At 43.9% G+C, this 14,810-nt stretch overlaps 1 protein-coding gene across 1 annotated transcript in view; it reads left to right on the forward strand.

The window, feature by feature from the left end:
- The first annotated feature begins 324 nt into the window (after window positions 1-324).
- Rhpn2 (rhophilin Rho GTPase binding protein 2) overlaps window positions 325-14,810 on the forward strand; it is a 55,593-nt gene continuing 41,107 nt past the window's right edge. The window contains exon 1 of the mRNA XM_015497074.2: window positions 325-474. Within this exon, the coding sequence (XP_015352560.2) occupies window positions 446-474 (29 nt within the window). The 5' untranslated portion in view covers window positions 325-445. The remainder of the gene's footprint in view (window positions 475-14,810) is intronic.

The following is a 14,810-nucleotide window of genomic DNA, read 5'->3' on the forward strand; positions in this document are numbered from 1 at the left end:
TAATATCAAGTCTGGTGAATCTTATTTTTTGGTACCAGGAATTGAACCCAGGAGCATTTAAGGACCGAGCCACATACCCAGCCCCTTTTTTTATATTTTATTTAGGAAAGGGTATCACTAAGTCTCTTAGGACCTCACTAAATTGCTGAGGCTGGCTTTGAACTGGTGATCCTCCTGCCTCAGCCTCCTGAGCTGTTGGGATAATAGTTGTGAGCCACCACGCCCAGCTATTTGTTTTTCTCTTTGATGTTACTTTTAGAGGTTATTTTATGTTAAACATTTTTCAGTTCTCTTAAATATTGTCATCATTTTTAGTGGCTGATCTCTGACGGGGCATCTCTTATTATTTTTCCCTTAGGGCTGTAATCCCCTTGCACAAACTGGTCGAAGCAAACTACAGAATCAAAGGGCAGCTTTGAATCAGCAGATCCTGAAGGCTGTACGGATGCGGACAGGAGCGGAAAACCTTCTGAAGTAGGTGTCTCTGGCTTCACTGCCTCAGCTGGGAGCCCAGGCCCTCTCAAGGCCTGTCTCTCTTTCCTGTACTCCTAGGACTGGCTCTTGTGTCAGCTTTGGATTCCCACCTCAGTTCTGGTACCTAGAGCATGTTCTTTCTTGCTTAGTATTGGTCTTGTTAACGACAAATATTTTGCCCACCCTGATTGTGTTTGGGAAGAGGCACCGAGGACAGTGAGGGGAGTGTCAGCCATCCTAATCTGAAGTCTAGTTCTTTTTTCTTTTTTTAATATTCTTAAGTTTTAGGTGGACACAATATCTTTATTTTACATTTATGTGGTGCTGAGGGTCGGACCCAGTGCCTTGTGCATGCCAGGCGAGCACTCTACCACTGAGCCACAACCCCAGCCCCTGAAGTCCCGTTCTTGCCCTGGTGTTTGTTTTCCTTGTTTTCTGGACCTGATTGTTTTCTCCACTGCCTGGCGAAGATCACTGCTTGGTAAATGTGTGCTGAATGTACAAGAGACAGCGAGGCAGGAAGATGGGACTGGGGTATTTTTTTTATTGATAGTGTCCCCTTTTCTAATGAGAGGACCCATAAACCAGGCATGGTGGCACATGCCTGGGTCCCACTGACTCAAGAGACTGAGGCAGGAGGATTACTTGAGCCCAGGAGTTCAAGGTCAGTTTGGGCAATATAGCAAGGTCCTGTCTGAAAACCAAACAATAAAACAGGAAGTGCGTGAGAGGGGTGACTTGCAGCCCTATGCCCTTGGAACACACAATAGTTCCTTCTCAAGCACAGAACTCAGTGAAGCCTTACCCATGCCTATGCAGCTGTAAATCCTCCCCACACCCTTTAATACAACACAAGACTCTCTGCCAGCTTTCTTTTGTTTACTGAGCACAGAGTTTCTTCTTCCTTCAAAGTTCTAGGGTAGGTTCTTGTCCCCCCTTGCTGTCTTTTACAGTGGATAGTTAAGGTGGGTACTATACCTGCTGTCCAGGTAAGTTTGACAGGTAGATGCCTCTTGGTGCTTCAGGAAGAGATAGGGAGTACTTGCAGGAACCCGGAACCCCAAAGCCTGCTCAAAATTATAATTCCATTGGAGCTTTCCAAAACTTTTAGGGATTTCAAGGGTGGGGAGGGTGCAGGCATGTCTGCAAGGTTATGGATATTGGCTCTTTCCAATGATTCACCTTGACTGTTGGGGTCCGTGAAGAAATCAGGTTTCTTGGGAGGTTGTTGAAAAAAAATAAATATACCAACTTGGTATTTGTAAAAGAAATACGAGACTCCAGGGCTGCCAGCTTCTGGTAGTCACAGACAGACAGGAATGAATGAATGGCATGATTGGTAACTTCATATACACTTATCCCCTGAGCAATCAGTAAAGCAGGAAGAGAGTTTTCAACCTTGATCTTGAGCTAAATTCATTTCTGAATTGGTTTGAAAGGTCTCTGAGATATTAGGTAGGGAAAGAAAGATATGTATGGACATGGGCTCCTCCAACTCGCCCCTCGCTGCAGTGGTTCTAGTGGTTGAAACCAGGGCCTCACACATGCTAGGCAAGTGCTCTAATGCTGACCTGCATCCCCAGCCATTTTAAACTTAATTTTGATATAGGGTGTTGCTAAGTGCTAAGTCTGGCCTTGAACTTGTGATGCTCTTATTTCAGCCTCCCTAGTAGGCCATGTGCTTTTCTATATGCACAGAAAGATAAAGAAAGAAACTGTTAGTAGAATTGGCTCTTGAGAACAAGACCCAGGGGAAGGAGGACAAAGACAACTCTTCTTTTTTGTTTATTAGTCCCTTCAGTGTTTGTGCTTTTACCAACTATATGAATTAATTTTATTCCTATTTTTTGTTGTTAGTTCATTTTATCTATACATAATATTGGTTTATTTTGACATCATTATCCAAGCATGGAATAAAATTTGCTCTAATATCAGTCCACAATACTTCCCCTTACCCTCTTCTCCTTCTCTTTGTTCCCTTTTCTCTATTTTGCTGATCTTCTATTTACTTATAGCTTAAAAAAAAAAAAAAGACTAGTGCATTATGGATATACATAAAGGTGTTACTCATTGCAATATCTTCATATATGTACATAAGAAAGTTGGTCCAGACTCATTCCACTCTTCCTCCCTTTTCCTGTCCCTCCTTCCCCTTTAAAATCCCCTTCCTCTACTCCTGTGATGTTTCTTCTATCAGACGGCGCGTCTCTGATTTGATATCAAGCTCCTTGATCCATTTTGAATTCACTTTTGTGCATGGCGAGAGAAAGGGATTCAGTTTCATTTTGTTGCATATGGATTTCCAGTTTTCCCAGCACCATTTGTTGAAGATGCTATCCTTCCTCCATTGCATGCTTTTAGCCCCTTTATCAAATATAAGATAGTTGTAGTTTTGTGGATTGGTTTCTGTGTCCTCTATTCTGTACCATTGGTCCACCCGCCTGTTTTGGTACCAGTACCATGCTGTTTTTGTTACTATTGCTCTGTAGTATAGTTTGAAGTCTGGTATCGCTATACCGCCTGATTCACACTTCCTGCTTAGCATTGTTTTTGCTATTCTGGGTCTTTTATTTTTCCATATGAATTTCATGATTGCTTTCTCTATTTCTACAAGAAATGCCGTTGGGATTTTGATTGGCATTGCATTAAACCTATAGAGAACTTTTGGTAATATCGCCATTTTGATGATGTTAGTTCTGCCTATCCATGAACAGGGTATATTTTTCCATCTTCTAAGATCTTCTTCTATTTCTCTCTTTAGGGTTCTGTAGTTTTCATTGTATAAGTCTTTCACCTCTTTTGTTAGGTTGATTCCCAAGTATTTTATTTTTTTTGAAGATATTGTGAATGGAGTGGTTGTCCTCATTTCCATTTCAGAGGATTTGTCGCTGATATACAGGAATGCCTTTGATTTATGCGTGTTGATTTTATATCCTGCCACTTTGCTGAATTCATTTATTAGCTCTAATAGTTTCTTTGTAGAGCCTTTTGGGTCTGCTAGGTATAGAATCATATCATCTGCAAATAGTGATAATTTAAGTTCTTCTTTTCCTATTTTGATGCCTTTAATTTCTTTCGTCTGTCTAATTGCTCTGGCCAGTGTTTCGAGAACTATGTTGAACAGAAGTGGAGAGAGAGGGCATCCCTGTCTTGTTCCAGATTTTAGAGGGAATGCCTTCAGTTTTTCTCCATTCAGAATGATGCTAGCCTGAGGCTTAGCATAGATTGCTTTTACAATATTGAGGTATGTTCCTGTTATCCCTAGTTTTTCTAGAGTTTTGAACATAAAGGGATGCTGTACTTTGTCGAATGCTTTTTCCGCATCTATCGAGATGATCATATGGTTCTTATTTTTAAGTCTATTGATGTGGTGAATAACATTTATTGATTTCCGTATATTGAACCAGCCTTGCATCCCAGGGATGAATCCTACTTGATCATGGTGTACAATTTTTTTGATATGTTTTTGTATCCGATTCGCCAGAATTTTATTGAGGATTTTTGCATCTAGGTTCATTAGAGATATTGGTCTGTAGTTTTCTTTCTTTGAAGTGTCTTTGTCTGGTTTAGGTATCAGGGTGATGTTGGCCTCGTAGAATGAATTTGGAAGTTCTCCCTCTTTTTCTATTTCCTGAAGTAGCTTGAAAAGTATTGGTATTAGTTCCTCTTTAAAGGTTTTGTAAAACTCTGCTGTATACCCATCCGGTCCTGGGCTTTTCTTAGTTGGTAGTCTTTTGATGGTTTCTTCTATTTCCTCAATTGATATTGGTCTGTTTAGGTTGTCTATATCCTCCTGACTCAATCTGGGCAGATCATATGACTTAAGAAATTTATCTATGCCTTCACTATCTTCTAATTTATTGGAGTATAAGGATTCAAAATAGTTTTTGATTATCTTCTGTATTTCTGAAGTGTCTGTTGTGATATTGCCTTTTTCATCCCGTATGCTAGTAATTTGAGTTCTCTCTCTTCTTCTCTTCGCTAGCATCGCTAAGGGTCTGTCGATTTTGTTTATTTTTTCAAAGAACCAACTTTTAGTTTTGTCAATTTTTTCAATTGTTTCTTTTGTTTCGATTTCATTAATTTCAGCTCTGATTTTAATTATTTCTTGCCTTCTACTTCTTTTGCTGTTGTTTTGCTCTTCTTTTTCAAGGATTTTGAGATGAAGTATGAGATCATTTATTTGTTGGTTTTTTCTTTTTTTAAGGAATGAACTCCAAGCAATGAATTTTCCTCTTAGAACTGCTTTCAATGTGTCCCATAGATTCCGATATGTTGTGTCTGTGTTTTCATTTATCTCTAAGAATTTTTTAATTTCCTCCTTGATGTCTTCTATAACCCATTGATCATTCAGTAACCTATTGTTCATTCTCCAAGTGATGTATGCTTTTTCCTTCCTTCTTTTATCGTTGATTTTCAGTTTCATTCCATTATGATCAGATAAGATGCATGGTATTATCTCTACTCCTTTATATTGTCTAAGAGTTGCCCTGTGACATAATATATGATCTATTTTTGAGAAGGATCCATGTGCTGCTGAGAAAAAAGTGTAACTGCTTGATGTTGGGTGGTATACTCTATATATGTCAATTAGGTCTAGGTTATTAATAGTGTTATTGAGTTCTATAGTTTCCTTATTCAACTTTTGTTTGGAAGATCTGTCCAGTGGCGAGAGAGGTGTGTTGAAGTCTCCCATGATTATGGTATGGTGGTCTATTAGACTCTTGAACTTGAGAAGAGTTTGTTTGACGAACATAGCTGCACCATTGTTTGGGGCATAAATATTTATGATTGTTATGTCTTGTTGGTGTATGGTTCCCTTAAGCAGTATGTAGTGTCCCTCTTTATCCCTTTTGATTAACTTTGGCTTGAAATCTATTTTATTTGATATGAGTATGGACACTCCTGCTTGTTTCCGAAGTCCATATGAGTGATATGATTTTTCCCAACCTTTCACCTTCAGCCTATGTATGTCTTTTCCTATCAAATGCGTCTCCTGTAGGCAGCATATTGTTGGGTCTTGTTTTGTGATCCATTCTACTAGCCTGTGTCTCTTAATTGGTGAGTTTAAGCCATTAACATTTAGGGTTATTATTGAGATATGGGTTGTTCTTCCAGCCATATTTGTTTATTTCTGTTACTAAACATGGTTTGTTTTCCTCTTTGATTTTTTCCCCCCCCCTTTACTGTCCTACCTCCCATTGTTGGTTTTCATTGTTATTTTCCATTTCCTCTTCCTGTAATGCTTTGGCGAGGATGTTTTGAAGAGATGGTTTTCTAGCTGCGAATTCTTTAAACTTTTGTTTATCGTGGAAGGTTTTAATTTCATCTTCCATCCTGAAGCTTAATTTCGCTGGATACACAATTCTTGGTTGGAACCCATTTTCTTTCAGTGTTTGAAATATGTTATTCCAGGATCTTCTAGCTTTCAGAGTCTGTGTTGAAAGATCAGCTGTTATCCTGATTGGCTTACCCCTAAATGTAATCTGCTTCCTTTCTCTTGTAGCTTTTAAAATTCTCTCCTTATTCTGTATGTTGGGCATCTTCATTATAATGTGTCTAGGTGTGGATCTCTTATGATTTTGCACATTCGGCGTCCTGTAGGCTTCTAGGATTTGGGATTCTGTCTCATTCTTCAAGTCTGGGAAGTTTTCTCGTATTATTTCATTGAATAGACTGCTCATTCCTTTGGTTTGGAGCTCTGTACCTTCCTGTATCCCAATGACTCTTAAGTTTGGTCTCTTAATGTTATCCCATATTTCTTGGATGTTCTGCTCATGGTTTCTTAACAGTCTTGCTGAGCTGTCTATGTTCTTTTCCAGTTGAAATACTTTGTCTTCATTGTCTGATGTTCTATCTTCTAAGTGTTCTACTCTGCTGGTAGTATTCTCCATTGAGTTTTTAAGTTGGTTTATTGCTTCCTGCATTTCTAGGATTTCTGTTTGTTTGTTTTTTATAACCTCTATCTCCCTGTATAGTTGATCCTTTGCTTCCTGGATTTGTTTGCGTAATTCATTGTCGAAGTGATCTTTCATTGTCTGATTTTGCTGTTTAATGTCTTCCTTGATACTCCAGATCATCTGAAGCATGTATATCCTGAATTCTTTATCTGACATTCCATCTGCTGCAGCTGTTACCTCTTCTAAAGTTGCGTTGACCTGCATTGCTTGTGGTCCTTTCTTTCCTTGTCTTTTCATACTGCTTGCGTATCTTTCCTGCAGGCGCGGGCGGCGGCTCTGCTCTCTCCTTATTCCAATTGGGGTGTCGTGGCTACCACGCCGGCAGGTCACTGGGCCTGTTCTGGGCGCTGGCGGCGGCTCTGTTCTGCCCCTACTCCAATTGGGGTGACGAGTGTACCACGCCGGCAGGCCACCGGGCCTGATCCGCCGGTCGGTTGCAGGTTTGCCTACCCTGCAGGCGCGGGCGGCGGCTCTACTCTGCCCCTACTCCAAATGGGGTGACGTGTCTGTCGTACCGGCAGGCCACTGGGCCTGTCCCGCTGGTCGGTCGCAGATCTGCCCACCTTTCGGGCACGGGTGGAGGCTCTGCTCTGCCCCTACTCCAATTGGGGTGTCGTGACTACCCCGCCTGCAGGACGCTGGGCCTGTTCCTGGCACGGGCGGCGACTCTGCTCTGCCCCTACTCCAATTAGGGTGGTGTGTGTACCACGCCGGCAGGCTCCTGGGCCTGATCCGCCGGTCTGTTGCAGGTCTGCCTACCTTGGAGGCGCGGGCGGCGGATCTGCCCTGCCCCTCCTACCACGCCTGCGGACCCCTGGGCCTGATCTGCAGGTTGGTCACAGGTCTGCTCACCCTGCGGGCACGGGTGGCGGTTCCGCTCCGCCCCCACTCCAATTGGGGTCACGTGACCACCACACCGGCAGGGCCTGATCCGGGCGTGGGAGAAGGATCTGCTCTGCCCCTACTCCAGTTGGGGTGACGTGTGTACCACACTGGCAGGCCACTGGGCCTGACCCGCCAGGCTGTCACAGGTCTGTTTACCTTGCAAGCGCGAACGGCGGCTCTGCCCTGCCCCTCCTACCACGCCCATGTACCACTGGGTCGTGGGTCTGCCCACCTTGCGGGTGCGGGTGGCGGCTCCGCTCCGCCCCCTCTCCAATTGGGGTCACGCGGTCACCACGCTGGCGAGCCGCTGGGCCTGCTCCGGGCGCTGGCGGCGGCCCGGCTCCTCCCCTCTGGCTCGATGACAAATTGAGGAGACTCGGGTGTCTGTGCCTCACCCCCCCTACCAGGAGACCAACTGTTTCTGTCGCCGCTGGTATTGATGAAGTTCTCTCCTCCGCCGCTTTCTGATGACATCAGATCTCTGCCATGTTGGTATCCTATGCGAATGGCAGCATTTCGTTCCCCTTGCCGGGCAACCAAAGCAACGGGTGAGTCCTGACCGGCCCTCAGCAGGACCCGGACCGAGAAGCAGTTTCCGCGGGCTCCTAGCCCCGGTCCAGGGAAGTTCCGGGAGCCGGAACTCGGCCGCTCCGTGCTCGGTGTATGCTCTGATAAGAGCAGGCTCCAAGAAGCAGTTTCCGCGGGTTATTTAGCACTGAGCCTGAGTAATCTGTCTGCAAGCCGCAGGCGAATGGCAGCCTGAAATTACCTGTTCTATGGCTGAATGAGCTGCGGTCAGTCGAAAACAGGGATGGTGACGTCAGCTTTCCAACATGGTGGCTGCTGGCCTCCTCTGTGGTCTGACCGGTGTGGAGAACCGAGATGGACCGCTTCCTTCCCCAGTCTCGAACCCAGAATTCAGCCCTGAGTACGGTGCTTGCGCGGCTGGCAGAAACTGCAGCGCTGTATCCCTGCGTCGCTATCTCCTCGTTTCCCAGCGCACGCTGCAGACTCTAGCCGCGGGGCGATTTGCTGAATAAGCAGTGTTACCCTCCGTGCGACAAACCTCTCGCGTTTGAGTCCCCGTAGCCGATCCTCGTGCGATGGAAATCCTTCCTCCAGGTTCCGGAGCACCCCACTATTGCTGGAAATTCCTAACAAGATAGCCTTTAGCCGTCCTGACTTGTCATACTCCCACACAGTGAAGCAGCACACGGGGGCAATGCACTCCCCTCGCCGCCATCTTCCTGCCCCCTCTCTCCTCCCCTTTTTTGACTCATTTTGTTCTAGCTTCCACATAGGAGAGAAAACATTTGATCCTTGAATTTCTGGGTCTGGCTTACTTCACTTAGCATTATGCTCTTCAGTTCCATCCAGTTACCAGCAAATGCCATAATTTCATTCTTTTTTTTTTTTTTTAAGTTGTAGATGGACACAATAACCTTATTTACTTATTTTTTTATGTGGTACTGAGGACTGAACCCAGTGTCTCCCATGTGCTAAGTACTCTCCCACTGAGCCTCAACCCCAGCCCAATAATTTTATTCTTTGTGGCTGAGTAAAACTCTATTGTGTGTATAGACTACATTTTCTTTATCCATTCATCTGTTGATGGGCACCTAGCCTCGTCCCAGAGCTTGTCTATTGTAAACTGGGCTGCTATAAACATTGATGTGGCTGTATCCTTCTAGTATGCTGATTCTAAAATCAAAGTTCTAATCTTTTGGAAATACACCAAGGAATGGGATAGCTGGGACATGTGGTGGTTCCATTTCTAGTTTTTTGAGCAGTCTCCATAGTACTTTTCAGAGTGGTTGTACTAAATTGTAGTTCTACCCCAATTTAGAACTGTGTTTTCCCCCCTATATCCTTGCCCACGTTTATTTTTATTTGTAAATCACCATTCTGACTGGAGTGAGATAAAATCTTAATGTGGTTTTCAATTGCTTTTCCCCTATTGCTAGAAATGTTGAACAGTTCTTCACATAGTTATTAGCCATTTGTATTTCTTCTTCTTCTTTTGTGTGTGTGTGTGTGTGGTGCTGGGGATTGAACCCAGGGCCTTTTGCATGCATGCAAGCACTCTACCTACTGAGCTATATCCCTAGTCCTCTGTATTTGTTCTTTTGGGAAGTATCTATTTAGTTCTTTTACCCATTTGTTAATTGGGTTCTATGTGTGTGTGTGTGTATATGTTGAGTTTTTTAATATTATTCAGGATATTAATCCCCTGTCTGAGGAGCAGGTGGCAAAGATCTTTTCCCATTCTGTGGGCTTTCTGTTCACATTCTCATTTCCTTTGCTGTACAGAAGCTTTTTAATTTTATGGCATCTCACTTATTGATTCTTGGTTTTATTTCTTGTGTTTTAGGGGTCTTGTTAAGGAAGTCAATGCCTGTGTCAGTATGTCGGAGTGTTGACACTAGCTTTTATTCTAGCATTTGCAGAGTTTCTGGTCTAATTTCTTCTTCTTTCTTCTTTTTCTTAAGTTCTCTGCAGGGTGAGGTATCTGGTCTCATTCTTCTACATATGGGTATCCAGTTTTCCAGCACCATTTATTATCAAATGACAGTATCTGTGTGGCTTTGTCACTGTGTCTTCTGTTCCATTGGTTTTTGTTACTCATTTTTTATTGTGAAATACTGCAGAGGTCCAAAAGAATAATACAGGCAGATCCCTGGAATCTGCCACTCGGTCAGGAATAACAGTGCTGTGTCTGTGTTGGTTTTATTATTCCCAGAACAGCAGAGGACAGGAGGTCCTGGGCGGGAAAGGTCTGGGGAACCTCCTCTCTGGCTCCTTTTATAACTAGGTGTAAGGGAGTTGTTACTAGAGGGCACTGGGAAAGTATTGTAACATTTTAGCTTTTTTTTTTTTTTTTTTAAGTCAAAGTATACCAGGCTGGGGATATGGCTCAGTTGGTAGAGTGCTTGCCTCGGGTGTAAGGCCCAGGGTTCAATGCCTAGCACCATACACACACACACACACACACACACACATACAAAAAAAAAAAAAGTCAAAGTATACCAAAATTTATTAGAAGGGGGAAAAAAACAGGGGGTGGAGGCGTACCCTCAAGGAAGAGAAGTAGATCCTCTCAGAGAGGGCAGTGACTACATTTTATCTTTTAAAATCTGACAGTTGCCTGACTGGGCATCATGGTAAACACCAGAAGTCCCAGTGACTTGGGAAGCTGGGGATGTAATTCAGTGATATAGAGCTCCTAGGTCAATTCCCAGTATCAAAAAAAAAAAAAAAAAAAATTGGCAGAGCCTCTGTCTGAAGACAAGTCATCATTAGCTCTTCACAGCACAGTAGACCTCAGGAGGCCTGCACAGTTTAGGAGAGTCTCCTAATTTTGATACCCCCTACCTGTACTGGGAAGTCTGGTGTGTTTTGTGACCTCAGGCTCTGCTTGCCACAATTTTTTTCCCCTTGCATACTAGAGATCAGATCCTGAGGCTCTTTACCCCTGAGCTACATCCTCAGCCCTTTTTAAATATTTTTATTAGATACAGAGTCTCACTGAGTTGCTTAGGGCCTCACTAAGTTGCTGAGGCTGGCTTTGAACTTGTGATCCTCCTGCCTCAGCCTCCCCAGTTGCTGCAGTTGCAGGTGTGTACCTCTTTTCTGTTTGACACTTTAACAGTCAGCTCTATGGGCTGGGGAGTAGCCCTGAGGCCTCTCTGGGAGTAGTCTCTGCTAGATTTTCCTGTTTATGGATTCACAGAGCACTTCTTAAGTGCCATGAAGGGTTAGAGGTGTAGGGGATAAGGCTACCCACAATGTATGTGACGTCCTCTTTTATGGAGGGGAGATTTTTTTTGCAGGGGAGTGGGTTGCTGGGGATTGAACCCATGGCCTGACACATGTTAGGCAAGGGCTCTACCACTGAGCTACCTGCCAACCTGGAGGGGAGATTTTAATACACAAATAAACAAATCAGACCATGTCAGGAAGTGATGTTTTTCTAGGGTGTGATGAAATGAAAATATGATAGCGGCTGGCCCCAGAGAGCGTAGCCTCAGAGTCTTGGGGCACTCAGAGAGGCTGCTTTGACCAGGGGTTTGGAGTTTCTCTGAAACTAGGGCAGTTCTGCCTGTCTGGTTTTCTTTTCTTTTTTTCTTTTTTTTTAGTTGTGGATGGACACCATAACTTTATTTATTTTTATGTGGTGCTGAGGATCGAACCCAGTGCCTCACACGTGCAAGGCACGTGCTCTACCACTGAGCCCTAGCCCCAGCCCCTTACTGACACCAGCAAATAGCTCTGAGACTGGCTCAGACTCATTGTCAAGTTAGTTGTAGAGGTGGCATGGGTGGGGGTGGGGTGGGGTTGTTAATGATTCTCACACTGACCTAAAAGTTCAAAGTGCCCCACTCTGGACAATGTTGTCAGAGGAAACCCTAAAGGTATTTATTAATCTGGTTCAACCGGCACCAACGGTTTTCTGAGAATAAATAAGGCATTTTGCCAAGCCTAGCGGTGGCCCAGCCGTGTCCCTGGGTGATGGATGATGATTACGTGACTGTTTATGAGCAGGGGGTAGTTTCTGTCATGTCTTGGGCCTTGCGCTCCTTCTTTCTTCTAAATTTTCAGATGTTCAACTGCAGTCCCCACATGAAGGTAGTGCAGTTGGAACAGGGATAGGGGGATGTTTGGGAAAATGTCCCCAGAAATGTAGGATTGGAAGTGAGGGTTCCAGTGTGTGACCAGGTAAGAGGACACTGTGGCTGGGCAGGTGCTGTGAGCTGCCAGATTTTTAGGCCCCTTCATGGTCTTGTCTGATCTATATCAGCAAAGTATCTATGAGGTTCCTGGAATTTAATTAGGAGAATAGCCAATATTTTAAAGGTACCTACCCGTGCCAGATCTTCTGTCCCCACTCCACAAAGTTGGAGATCTCTTTTTCTGGGGGGTGTGGAGGGGAGACTACTTGGGCATCGAACACAAGAGCCCTTTACCACTGAGTTACATCCTCAGACCTTTTTGTTTTTTATTTTGAGACAGGGTCTTCCTAAGTTGCTGAGGCTGGCCTCAAACTTATGATCCTTCTGCCTCAGCCTCCTAAGTCACTGGGATTACAAGCATATGTCAATCTGCCCAATTTTTAAAATAATCTTTCTTTTTTTCTTTTTTAGGGGGTAGTACCAGGGCTTTAGCTCAGGGTGCTTTACTGCTTTTTTTATTTTGAGACAGGGTCTCGCTAAGTTGTTTAGGGACTTGCTAAGTTGCTGAGGCTGACCTTGAACTTGCAATCCTCCTGAGTTTCTGGGCTTACAGACATGTCCCACCATGCCCAGCTTAAAAATATTTTCATTGTTGCTGGGAACAAAAATATACTCCTGTAATCTCAGTTACTTGGGAGGCCAAGAAAGGAGGATCGCAAGTTTGAGGCCAGCCTGCTCAACTTAGCAAGACCTATCTCAAAATGAAATTTAAAAAAGGGCTGAAGATCTAGCTCAGAGGTAGAAGACTCCTGGGTTCAATTCCAAGTACTGCAGTCAATCAATCAGTCATTTGATTGTTGAATTTTTAAACATTGGCAACCAGTGAAGGGGAGGGAAAAACAACTACCCGAGGGCCAAGTGAACGAGTTGCACAGGTCTCCGGTTTGTGATCACTTGACCAGAGGGTCATGGGACTTTAGGCCAGGAGTAACCTGGGGTGGTTTAATGAGAATGACCAGAGGTTGATGACTGCTCGCATGGTCACTTTTGAGGGGCTGGTACGTGTTCTTGCGGTGGGATGTGGGAGCGCTCCTTGGCCTTTGGGGCTGGCATGAACGCCAAATCCTGCCTTCCCCTACTGAGAGATGGACTTGGAGCAGATATCCTGCCAGCCCACACCTAATCTTCTGCCCCACTCATGTGGCCCTACAAGGGCATAGGCTAGCCTCAGGCCTACCTCCTGAGTCCCTGGCAGAGCAGGATTCAGGACCAGTTCCTGGAAGAACAGGTGGCAGAGTAAAGACTGTTCCCTAGAGTCAACTAAGTGGATCCGATAAGGACTCTGAAGCAGGTGCAAGTCACTGGGTCAATTATGGTACCTGTTCCCAGAGGAACAATTTTACTCAAAAGACTTGGGAGAGGAAAAAAATCTCATGGAAACCAATAGGGACATGTGAGTCAGAAAGCAAAATTCAAGTGTGTGTTTAAGACAAAACATGGGGACATGCCAGGAATTTTCAACTCGGGGCACAGAAGCCATCTTTGTTCTTTATAGTACATGTGTGCTTTTTATAAAAATCCCTTTGGCCAGTGAGAAGCCATGGAGACTAGTGTGTGGCCCTTTCTGGGCCCTTTCTGAAGCACCCTTCTGCCTCATTCTGGTCAGCCTCGAGTTCTCTTTTGGCACACTGGCCCAGAGGGGTCGACACCGAAACAGAAGCTGAAAGACGCAGCACATTTCCCTAAAAAGCCCAGGGAAACCATTTGTTTTCATTCAGAAAGGCAGCCAGGGCACAAAGCATTAGCATCAACAAGACGCAGGCTCTGGACTTAATCCTTGATTTGGACCAACCCATTTTATATTTGACCGTTGCCCCAGCCTAGGACCAGAGATGGCTGGGTGTATCTGCCATCTTGAATTGGTACACCTTAATCAAGAAACCTCCTTCTACCAATGAATCAGTGAAAAATCTTTACCTGTGCTAGAAATACACCTTAAATCCTAGAATTGATTTCCGAATCATCTGTGTATCCAAAGATCAGCATCAGAGAAGCCAAACTAAGGACCCCACCTGGCTGCCACCATAATTCAAAGTGACTCACACAAAAACATCTACATCCAAAGAACAGCTCAGTGATTGGTTACAAATCTTAGGTGGCAAATTATTGTCATGTTAGGAGAGAGGAGATATAGAAAATTAACATGTAAGGTGGAGAAATCAAGAGTAGGCATTATGGGTACATTGTCTTGGCATTTGGGGAGTCTTGGTGTCTCCGATGCTATGATTTATCTTGGGCCCAGTCTGCTGCCAAGAACCAGTGAGCTGACACGTGGGAGCAATCTTCATTCTGGCATTTTTTTCTTCCAGAAACTGAAATTTGTTGAGCCTCCATCATGGAGAAAGGACGGTGTAAACTTCTAGGAGAAATATCAAGAAATAGAAGACTTGTTCTTTAGGAGTTTTCATTGTTTATCCAAAATAGATTTGAAGGGCTGGGATCGTAGCTCAGTGGTAGAGGGCTTGCCTAGAGTGTATGAGGCACTGGGTTTGATTCTCAGCACCACATATAAATAAATAAAATAAAGGTCCATCAACAACTAAAAACAAACAAAAACAAAACAAAGTAGATTTGAAGCACATTTGCTCATTTGTACAGCATGTCGGATTAAAGCATGAATGAATAAGGATGTAAAGGATAGGAGGAAGAAAGATATAAGAGATTTAGATTTGTCTGAAGGTATGGCTAACACATGCCACAGAATCATATATATATATATATATATATATATATATATATATATATATATATATATATATTT

Source organism: Marmota marmota, unplaced genomic scaffold, assembly GCF_001458135.2.
Source record: "Marmota marmota marmota unplaced genomic scaffold, marMar, whole genome shotgun sequence".
Lineage (NCBI taxonomy): Eukaryota > Metazoa > Chordata > Mammalia > Rodentia > Sciuridae > Marmota > Marmota marmota.